At 39.2% G+C, this 12,392-nt stretch overlaps 1 protein-coding gene across 2 annotated transcripts in view; it reads right to left on the reverse strand.

Moving 5' to 3' along the window:
- Positions 1–963: 963 nt before the first annotated feature.
- lrmda (leucine rich melanocyte differentiation associated) overlaps positions 964–12,392 on the reverse strand; it is a 210,261-nt gene continuing 198,832 nt past the window's right edge. For both annotated transcript variants that reach the window (XM_031306697.2, XM_031306694.2), the window contains exon 7: positions 964–1,884. In XM_031306697.2, coding sequence (XP_031162557.1) covers positions 1,805–1,884 — 80 coding nt within the window. In that variant the 3' untranslated portion in view covers positions 964–1,804. The remainder of the gene's footprint in view (positions 1,885–12,392) is intronic.

Below are 12,392 nucleotides of genomic sequence, written 5' to 3' on the forward strand. Positions count from 1 at the left end.
GCTTCTTTCAAATCCCAAATACAGCAAGCCTCTCCTTTCAATCTCATCACCATGCTTTATTCAGCTACTTCACCTCTAAAGGATGTGTTCAAGCCTAATGATTTGACCTGAGATGTGTCAGTCAGGGACATCTTTTTAACCAATCTTGAAGTTGTAATGACGAGTAACATAGGGTTATTCAAAATGCTGATTGGCTCTTTTGGCTTAATACAGGAAACAATATATCAATGTGATAAACATTTGATCATCAGGAAAGCAGTGTATTGTGGTGGCAGAGGAAATTGATGTGAAGGAACAAGAGTTCTTTGATAAAGCTTATAGTTAGGACTGGCTTGAGACTTGATTTGACACTATAAATAAAACTGAATTACATACCTTTAGCCCTGCATCAATTTGACAATAGACACGTTAGTTGAACCATTTTAATCACTTAAAGTCATCCCACTAATACAATTTTATATCAGATCACATACATAATTTAGATTGGAAGGTTGCCTGGACAACTTTAAATATGATGCTAAAAGATGGCAGCATTTTATCTTGTGTTGTTGTTGATGTGATAAGTTATTAAAAATCATAATGAACCACAGTGATCATAAAAGTATTATCAAATGTAAAAAAAAAAAAAAAAAAAAAAAAATGCATTTCAACACTAAAACTGTTGAGACAATATTCCATTAGATGCAATTTTCTAAATATTATTATACTTTCTTTGCAATGCGTCACAAAACAATGCAAATAATGAATGGAATATTTCAGTATGATGTAGTTAACTGGCTGAAGACACAATGGCAGAAAAAGGCAAAACATGAAAAAATGACACCTTTACACATAACGATATACCCGGAATGCATAATTGGTTACAACTCTGTTCTTCATTAAAACTGGTATTGGCATTTGATAAATCTTACAGACTTGAAACGGAAACGGACCGAATCATTGCTTAGATAACAGACATATAATCTGACTTCTCTTTCTTTTCTAAGAGACACAAAGATAAAATTCATTCAGTAAAATGAATTCAAACAAAAGATGGAACATCATTCTGCAGTTTGCAACAAACTAAACAAGATACACTGATCATGGCTCAAGTTTGGACTAAAAAGCTTAGGGATGTTTAACCAGGCTGTATAAACCTTGTTCTGTCAAACTCTTTGCAATGTCTTATGTTTTAAACAGCAGTTATGTGTGTGTGTGTGTGTGTGTGTGTGTGTGTGTGTGTGTGTGTGTGTGTGTGTGTGTGTGTGTGTGTGTGTGTGTGTGTGTGTGTTTAAAAGAGAGAATGAGAGAGATGAGTCCATGTCAGGCCCCAGGTGTGTGACCGTCACCCCTTTCACCCTTGATTAGTGGCAGTAGTGGACGGGTGATCCATCATGGCTGTCAAAGAAAAGGATGCAATTGGCTAAAAGAGAGAGAAAGAGACTGTCCTTGTGTGTGTGTGTGTGTGTGTGTGTGTGTGTGTGTGTGTGTGTTGTGTGTGTGTCTGGAGTTGTGTGGTTGCTGATGCTTAGAAGTAATCATGTCAGTGGGAGTATCTCTGACTCTGAGCTGGAAGCAGGGAGGCAAAAGCAGACCAAGCTCAGCAAAGGAGGCCGTAACTATGGGGCTGGAATACGACCTTAAAAAACAACATTCCCATTACATAACAAAATCTTTTGATGAAGTTTAAATCTTTTTCCAGTTGGAGATTAAGTGACTCAAATATCACCAGTGCTTTTAATGAAGAGAGACTGATTTGATCCTCTTTCATTCTGTTAACATTCCTTGTCAATCATGTCCCTCTTTGTGCCTGACCAGCTGTCCATCAGAGTTGGTCGTTTCGGATGAATCTGTTGCCTTCTGAGTGCTTGCCATAGTAGATGTAGCGACACTTGGCGAATACTCCTAAAAACAGAGTGAGAGAGAGTCAAATGAGGTGTGGGTCATGCTTGTAGTTTTAATAATAAACAAGAAAACATTTATTATTAAAAATTGGGAAAATAATTATCAATTTGAATGTATTGACCTCATTGTCTAACTGGATTTGTACTGTATTTCTTGGAATATTTCAGTGACAGACAGATAAACTACATACTAGTGCTGTCAAACGATTAAAATATTTAATCGCGATTAATCACATTAATGTCATAGTTAACTTGCAATTAATCGCACATTTTTATCTATTCTAAATGTCCCTTGATTTCTTTTTGTCCCATTCTTTTTTCTCATTTTAATGCTCTTATCAACATGGAAAAGTGGATTGGCTTGCTTTGTGCTTTTGTCCCATGGCTTTGACGAGGGGGCGGAGAATTAGCATCAGCTGTGTGCTTGGCCATCAACTGGTATTTCAGACTGGACGTGCTGCGATGATAGCTCAGTTCACAGCGACAAAAAACACAGATCACTTTGGTCTTGTCAATAGAACCATTTGGCAACTTTTTAAAAGTAAACTTTTTTCTCGCGCTCGCCATCCACTCAAAACGTAACGTTAGCCTACTACTCTTTGGCCGGCTCGCAAGCCCAAACAAGTGTGTGCGGCGTGCCTGTTGTTTTGTTTCCGGTCTAGTTAGATCCGGTGTGGTGTTGTAGTTTTTCTAATGTTACTAGTTGTTGCAACAGCATGTGAAAAAAACTACAAAGTTTGCTAGACCAAAAAGAATGTTAATCTCGCGCTAAAAAAATGTACGCTGTTAAAATGGGTTTACGTTAACGCCGTTAATAACGCGTTTAACTGACAGCACTACTACATACCAAGTTGGCATATGCCAATCTGTAATTTCTTGATCACATAAATACTTGCCATATGCACATATATAATGTTGTGCAATGTTTGAGCAGCAGTGCTCTCAACCTCTTGGGCGAGACCCTCACAAGGGATCTACCAACTGATGTAATCACAGAATGAAACAAATGCAGGTTTCAAGACATGCAAAACAAGGTGTTGACATTTTATGAGGTAGTAACTGCATTCAATGTGTTCGTGAGACCTCAAGGACACAGACGATACGTTTCAGTGAGAAACGTTCAATGTAAGCGTGTTTGTTTACTACTGTCTAAAAACTCCACAGGGTAGCTTTAAATGGCAGGACTGAACTGTAGGGGATGAGAGGTGGTGCTGCGAAGGACGAGCATCTTGTTCCAGAGAAAGACCAGTGTGGCCTTGGGGCAGAGTCCTGACAGCAACAGGCTCATAGCCATCACCCATCACAGCAAGTCATTATTCAATTATCAGCATGCAAGGTATTTGCGTATGTGCATGTAATTGGCTAATAAAACACACTAGATAATACAGATCAATTTTGGAGTTGAGAACTAAGACTACTACTAAGACGTGTAATACAGACTCTACAGTATGAACAGTATAGTTAGTTAGTTAGTTATGTTTTATTTCTGTGTCATGCCAAACATTTTGGCCCATCCCACATGGGATTACAAGACACCACAAATTTACTTATTTAACAAACATCTTCCTGTCGCATGTACAAATCATTCGGAGAAATACATGAATACAAATATATACATATACACACATATACGCATACATATATATGTATATACACGTACACACATACACATACACACACACACACACCACACACAAACAACAAATTCTCATCTACAATTCATCTCGATAAAGAGCTTTTTTCCCCTTCTCCCAAGCTTTATCTAGATAATTGGCTAATATATGTTTCATATGTGAACAGCCATCTCAGTCTTTGAGCATCATCCATATTTACCAAGTCAATCTCTGCTTTTATCCTACGAAACAAAAAATCATGGAACTCATTTTCTATATCATTCAAACAACACATGGGACAGATCCGTTTTTCCTCTTCTACATTAACATATCGTCCTGTTTCAATAGTCAAAGGCAAAACACCAGATCTCACTTGAGCACATAAAGATCTTTGCCTTTTTGACAAATTATATACAACATAATTCTCAGTGCCATATTCTGGTTTTATCATTACAAAAATACGCAATTTTGGCTTAGCCCATATATCATTGGCCCACTGCTTTTTGTCTTTAGCAAACACAGATTCTTTAAACAAACCAATATTCAGATTTTCATTATTAAGAAACAACTCACCAAAACCATAATTACAAAACAATTTGCATATGTCGTTAGACCAAGGACCAAGAATGTGTTTATCCCAGAGAAATATTCTCCTTGTCAACCTATTTGCGTCCATATCTAATAGATGATTCCATAACTGGGCCATACATATCTTCCAGTGAGCCTCACATGATTCCCATCCCATGTCTCCCACTATCGCCAATGTAGGGGTATATTTATGCACACCCAGAAAACATCTTATGGCACTATTTTGCACTAATTCACAATTAGATATATTCCTAAGTCCTCTAACACCCACAATATAATCAAGTATAGGGCACACACAAGCTTGAAACAATTTAGAATAAGTTTGAAAACTTATGTCTTTCAGATTCTTGCTTTTACCAATGATTCCTCCCAAAGCTCTACGCTGAATCAGCAAGAACCTTAACACCATTTCTGAAATTCATATGTTCATCAATATAGAAACCTAGATATTTATATGAGTCTACAAAGTTCAGCTTGTGTGACCCAATTTTAAACTCATAAGTGCTGCGAGTAGTTAAAGGTTTTCTAAAGTGAATTATTTCTGTTTTCTTTCTATTGATAAACAATCTCCATTTATTACACCAATCATCAATATAGGAGAGCATCCGCTGCAAATTATCTTCAGATGGAGACAGTAGTACTATGTCATCCGCGTACAAAAGAATACCTATCATTTCATTTCCACATCTTATCCCACAATTCAATGCTTTAATTTCCTTTGCCAAATCATTTATATAAATTGCAAATAATGTGGGAGACAAAGCATCCCCCTGTTTTACCCCTGATAAGTTTATATGCTAACAGATCCCTATTGATCATATCAAAAGCTTTGTGAAAATCGATAAAGCATGAATATGTTGGCTTATTTTCACTTATTCTTTTAGTTATAATTGTAGACAATACAAAAATGTGATCTAGGCATGATCTTGATTTACGGAACCCATTTTGTTCTTCCACAAGGAGCTCTTCTTTCTCTAAATACAACATGAGCCTCTCATTAAGTATTGTAGAATACAGGTTATAAACTGTGCTCATCAGACTAATCCCTCTATAATTTAAAGGCACCCTTGGATTTTCATTTTGGGATTTTGGTATCGGATTAATAATTGATTTAAGCCACATAGATGGTATTTTGCCGGATTCAAAACATCCTTTAAATAAATCACACAAAATATCAAATAGTTTGGGTGATTTCAGTATTTCATTTGGGATATTTTCAACCCCTGTCGCTTTTCCCAATTTAGCTTTATTAATAGCCATTTGAACTTCTTCTTTTGTTAGACTATTATTTAGATCCTTATTTATCCAATATTCCCCTTTTAAAATGTGGCCCTCTATTACATTTTTCCTCTGACATAAATCCTCGTAGTACCCTCCATCAAAATCAAGTATAAGTTAAGCAAAGGTGAGCTCATTTACAGAAATCATTTAACCAGAATCCTGAAAAAGAAGCCACATGCATTCTATGCAGCCCAGAGAAGGAATCCAAGATGGCCGGCAGTTCTTTCTTGTTGTAGTGAGAGGTGTTGCCGTCCAGTGAGACAGCTGCCCAGAGCTCTCTGACTGGTCTGCTCTGACTCTGATGTCACAGGGCTCCTACTGCCACTTGATGAATGTGGCGGGCTGCAGCTAGGTGTCACCTCTCACCAAATGAGGCAAGGACAAGTGGCATTAGTGCTGTCAATGACAGCAGAACAGATACAGCTTTCGCCAGGCTTTCTAAATAGATATCAAATGTATTATAGGAGTAGGGGGGCCGGGCCAAAGACAGGGTAAGAAAGGAGAGACTTATGGGAGAGGCGGCGTCGCAGAGGGATGAGGGAAGCTCCAAGCGCTAAGTCCAATGACATAATCCAAAGAGACATTGTCATGGGCGGGGAGAGAGTGGCAACTAAGTGACAGAAAGCAGAGACAGGGACAGAGATACTGGTGCCATATTAGTGCCAAGCATATTCTGATGCCACCCTCAATTCTAACCAAACCTGACACATCGCTCTCGTTCCCCCACTCTCTGTGACTCTTCAAAGTAGGCTCCACCAAGTCACACACACACACACACACACACACACACACACACACACATATACAGTACAGAGACACACACACACACACACACACACACACACACACACACACACACACACACACACACACACACACACCAGTCCCTCGCAGCAGTAGTGGGTGTTCTGTCAGGCGGAGGAGCAGTACAGCAGCAGCCCACAGGCCCGAGGACAAGCTCAGTCAATCTAAATCTGGACTTTGTAGTGGAGCAGTGCTCATTTCCCTCATAGCCCAGCTACTTGAGGTGATCCAAACACTGAAGTGTGAGGAGCTGTCACCTCTGATAACATCCGGGACCAGCTCCATGCCTGCCTGCTCCCCCGGTGTGTGAGGGGTACATATACGTGTGTGTGTGCTTCTCTGACAGTGAGGAGATTGGGGCGGGGGGGTGAATTTCAGCTGCTGTGATTTGCCCGGGGATATAGGTGCCACGGCTGGAGACTGGGCTTGACACCACAGGACTCGAGGTGTCTCACAGCGCTCTGATCATATGGGCACCGGGGCCTTTCACATATTCACAGCTTACCCGGCAAGAAACTCACTCTCTCCAGGAGTGGGGCCCTTAAAGAGATTACCCACTGAGGTACCAGAACCAAGACTCCTATGAGACATTACCTAGAGGGGATATATTTGTAGGTTGCAACCAAAGCCTTTCAGAGATAACCTTCACAGATGAAGGAACTAAAGCTAAAGGCCCCTCAAGCCTTCACACTCTACTGAGCTCGTCACTAGCCCGTGGGAACTGAGGAGGATTGGAAGGGAACACATTCTGAGATTCTCCAGCACCAATCAGAAAGCTGTGGCGATGTGTGACCTGTAACTCTCCAACAGTGCTTTAAACAAAAAGCTATATCTGTGATCAAAGGAGAAATGGAAGAGTAAATTAGGGAAAAGAGCAGTACAAAGAACAGAGTTGAGGTCCCAGTGGGTGAAAAGTCCCTGAATGTGTGTCTTAATTTTCTGTGCAACCTGGCTCAAGCTCTGGATACCTTTCAGCACTACATTAAGCAGTGTGGTTTGTGCATAAACATACTCCAGTTCGCTGTGTTCCCTTCACAGCGAGAGCCTGCTCTTATTATGAGCGAAACCAAGAGAAGGATGGGGTGGTTAGAGCCCCAGAAGAGAATAACTAAGCCAAACTCACTCTTACATAACGCCTTCTAAGGCGACGCTCACGCCTGCGGGGTTCCGCCTGATGAACAGATACTTAATAACAAGTGGTTCAGTGACAAACCCAGTAGTCTACAATATGCTCTGTGTATCCTAAGCCATGGATGAGCACACTTGAATCAACACCCACACTCTCAGCCATAGACACATTATCGCAAACCCATACACACTTTCATCTCATGCACACAAATATAGCACACAGTGAGAACAGTGGGAGAAACCATTAAAGTGACAGATTAACAAAGTGATGTGGAGGCTACTGTTTCCATCATGCCCTGGTGGAGGAACAATCAGGCCTTTGTTCTGCATATGTCACATGGCACCTTGTTGTTTTTAAGGGGAGTAGCTAAAGCTCTTGTCTTTATTAAAAGACCATACAGTCTGCATCTTGTATCTTCCTCTTGGTGAATGTTGTAGTGTAAGTTCATTGTCAGACAGTCTGGTCTTTTCAGAGCTGATTACCCAAAGCATGTGTCCTCTCTACGGGGGCTTGATAGGCCATTCTGCCACAGTGTGAGTAAGCCAGCTGTACAAAGCCTCCTATATACAGTGCTCGAATATCAAATTAACACATATGGTAACAAAAGCATTTTTATTGTGTGAATATATAATTTTTCTATATAAAGTATAAGGCCACTAAACCAATCCCTGCAGACAACTGAGGACTTGAGATCTGGCAAAGGTTGCAATCTGTGATACTTTAATGCCTTGTTGTACTAAATAACCATGATATATAAACAGAAGTTTACAAGTTGTTGATCAATACAGTGTCAGTTAGTAGTTCCTGAGATTTCAAAGTGCCTAGCTGCAGCAGTCCAGCTCATGGTTACATATTTCATTAACTAAACTGTCACCTGGGTATCTAAGCAGATTCATCTCTCCTTAAAATGTGTTTCCACTGGATACTTTGTACATACATTTTCAAGGACACTTAATATCAAAATACTTTACAATTTAGTAGAAAGACTAAATTATGTCTAATTTCGTCCTAGATAGATAGCAGAAGTCCTGTATCTTTCCAAGATAGCCTCTGTTTCAGGTCTCAGTTCCACAGTATATTTTTTCATAGTGGGGTCTTTAATATGTTTTTCTATAAAGCTGAAAAATCAGTGTGTAAGTTCATACTTTGAAAACATTGATTAACTTTAGTAAACAGGAGCACACAGGATATCAATCACATAACATATTGCTTCTGGATTCAGAAGTACTACTTCATTTGATTCCCTACCTACTGCTGTAGCCACCAGGCAATGTCTTTAAAATAATAATAATAATAATAATGCCAGGACAGTGTGTTGTGGAGATCTACATAGTTTTCTAATTAAAATTTCTCTTTTCTCTTTGGTTAAAGACATGCTATCAACTGACAAGGGAAAAAGTCAAGGTACAGTTTCAGGTGCAGAAGCAAATCTAAAGTAGAAATAATAATAACAACAACAATAATAATGATAACAATAATAATAATGACGACAACAACAACAACAACAATGCTGATCGTCATCACTCTAAAATAGACAGTGAGGCCACATATTGATCTTTAAGATTATTATTATTTAGTAATACAACTAAGGCTTCTGTTTGGGATTCCTAGCCATATAAACTCACATTGCCTGCTTCACAACTATGCATTTAATCAACACACACACACACACACACACACACACACACACACACACACACACACACACACACACACACACACACACACACAAAGAGAGAGTCAGAGAGAGGAGGGAGATGGAGTGGGTTTAATGATTGTTCCCTGCATAAAATCAGCTTGACTCTTTTCAAGGGCCATCAATATGTCACAGAAAGACACATCCGACGATGTAGCTTTTAACATCAAGGTTATCTATTCTTGGCAAGAATCCACTCCCTCCACTCCTGTAGTCTCCTTTTCATCTATCCTCCTCTCTCCTCTCAACTGCTTCCACTCTGTCTTTCTACTTCTCTACACTCTTTACTCTCTTTTTTGCTTTCTTTGATTCCTCTGTTTCACTCTCTGTATTTTTCTCCTCCTCTGCTTTTCTGTCCCACTAGTTTGGCCACTTAGCCGACAATTCCATCAGTGCTGCCATCCATCAGGGAAAAAATGCAATGAGAAAAAAAGCCAATTAACAAGGCAATTACACTTTCTATATTATCTCCAAGGGCTGAAATAACACTGCCGGGCAGGTGGGGGATGGGGTCAGATGGAGCTGGGGCAAGCATCCATAAGAGTTGGTGCGAGAGTGACTTATGAGCTTGGGCCATAGGCTGCTGTGAGCCAGGGCTATTATTGTGGACACGATCCATCTCCGGCTGTCCTTTTATCAGTTCAGCCCAACGTCATGAGATGGAGTCACCACCTCCTCTCTATAGGGAGGCCTGCAGATAGATAATCCCCCTGCATCCCATAAACCAACAGCCAGTGGACTGTGATTCAGCCTACTGAGAGGTGGGCTGGCACACACAGCACATTGCCACGGAGTGAAATTATATTGTTTCACTTAGTATTGGTATGCTGGATATGTGTGTCAGTGTGTGTAGGTTTGATAGTTTGTATTTTTTCTTAAAAGTACCTGTTAAATATTTGTGGGACTATGCATTTGCTCTATGCTTGATTTCACAGTCAGGATGGCGGAGGCCAATCAAATGCCCAATGAAATCATTTATGTGACTAAAGCTGGGCTCAATTTGGCCAAAAGATGCCAGCAGAAATGGAATGTGAGGCTGAGTTCATGCAGGACATATTCGCTCCAGAAGTGTTCTTCCACACGCCATCCAGCTGCTTCTCAACAGTAAAATGCATGACAGAAATACAGAAATAAACTATAAATACTGGCTAAACTTACAATGTTCTCCAGCAGGCAAAGCAGCATCCAATGCTTCCCGAATGTTGTCCTTGTAAGAACAATGTCGGCAGTTTATTGTACTTTTGGTTACACTTGAAGGGAACATGAAGAGTGACATGACACTGTCATGAACGTGTCATAAACATTATAAACAAGTCATAAACGTTTATGACATAACGCTTCTTTTAGTAAGTGTCATTCGGTTTTTGTCATGACAAGTTATGGTTAGGGTTAAAGTTAGGGTTAGGGTTCATGTGTCATGACTGTGTCATGACAGTGTCATGTCACTGTTATGTAGATACCTTCAAGTAAAGTGTTACCAAACAAACACCTACTGTGTATGTGAGTATTTCACTGTAATTCCCATGTAGTGAGCGGAGAAAGTCACACTGCTCTATGTGAACAAACCTCAATAGGGAAAAGAACCACAGTGGTTGCTCCACCAGAGTATGTACCTATCTACTTATCTATCTAAAAAGCTTCTGTTGTACTACTGTTTTTTAACATTTTCTATCACTTTTTTTTACTTAATTTTTTGTTCTACTAGGGTTTTTTTTGTACTGAAAACTGCTATACTGTATATATACTATATATATATATATATATATATATATATATATATATATATACTATAATACTATAACTGCTGTGCTATAGTGTTTTTTGATGGAAGAAAAAAAGTAATTCACACATTTCTTATACTATCGTCAATAACAAAGAAAACGTGATTTATTACTTTAAACTGTGACCTAGAATAATGATTCTACTGTGATGCAAACTTTTCTTTTACATCATGAATTTTATTTAAGTGATTATATGCTTAGATTGCATTGAAAGATAGTGTTGTTGTATTTATGTCATTAAAATTAACTGTGATGCCACATGTAATAGTTGTATTTTGAAAAAGTGAATTCATTGTTATTAACTGCAAAGAAGTGTAAACACAAATTACAGATACAATATATATATATATATGTGTGTGTGTGTGTGTGTGTGTGTGTGTGTGTGTGTGTGTGTATGTGGAAGTGAAGAAGAGAGAGTAGTACTGAAAATGGAAAATGAAAGAAAAATATTGATGGCACCAACATAAGGACCCTCTTATTATCATTTTTTATGATACATATTCCTCACAAAAGAAATGAAGACTTAATATGACATGCTGAAACTAAATCCATCTTTACTCCATCTTTACTCTACTAATAGACTCCCTTGTCAATTAGTTAACAATTCTAACAGCTGAGGTGTCACCCATCTCTCTTGGGTCTCAAACAAAACTCCTGTGTGTAACTTTGAAAATTAAAGTGACATTTGTCCTCTCCTAATAAAAAATATTTACTCCATTACACATAAATAGCTGTCATTATGATACATGCCCTGGGCTCGGGCCTTCCCGGTTCCCCTTCTGGCTGTTTACTGCGGCCAAACAACTGCAGCGCCTGCATGTTCTCAACTTCAGCATATTGATTAAACTTTTAAATAGCTGCCATATAACCCTGGGACATCAGGAAGATTAATTTGCGTCAATGTTCATCTGTAATTCATTAGCCATTTATACTCTCCACATCCACACAGGGAAATGCGCCCCATTTTTCACCCAGGCAGAGGCTGGGGAGAAGGTAGAGAGAGAGGGATGGAAGGAGGGTAGGAGACAGGAAGGAGGGGATTATACTGCCTACAACAGAAGTACTCTAACGAGCCATGAGTGCATAGCACGGCATGCAGGACAGTAAAACATCCAGCATGTATACTAAAAAATACACACTTATATACAGTATATGGTACCCACAATTAGCTATCAATTCCTGAGATGATTATAATTTGTAGTAATAGTCTTGGCTTAACAAGCCCCCATAATGAGATGCCTTTCCATCAACCTGGAGAAACACAGCATAACAGTTGCTTTCTCAGTTGACATTTGATGAGTCTCTGACATCAGACTTTCCAAATACTTGCCTGCCATGTTGTATACTTCCTGTCAGTCAGTCAGTGGTTAGTCTGTCACCCATTCAAACATCATGTTTCTCGACCACGGTATATATATACTAACACAAAATGCATACAAACATATTCTTGAGCTTTAATTCATTGTGATGTATTGTGTTTTTGCTTCCATTGTTGGAGCGAACTTTTATTTCATTTTACTTCAGAGACCGAGAGAGATTTAGGAACTGTGTGCATGACTTGGGTAAAAACAACACACGCATGCACACACTCACACACTCACACATGCACACGCGCAC

Source organism: Sander lucioperca, chromosome 15, assembly GCF_008315115.2.
Source record: "Sander lucioperca isolate FBNREF2018 chromosome 15, SLUC_FBN_1.2, whole genome shotgun sequence".
NCBI lineage: Eukaryota > Metazoa > Chordata > Actinopteri > Perciformes > Percidae > Sander > Sander lucioperca.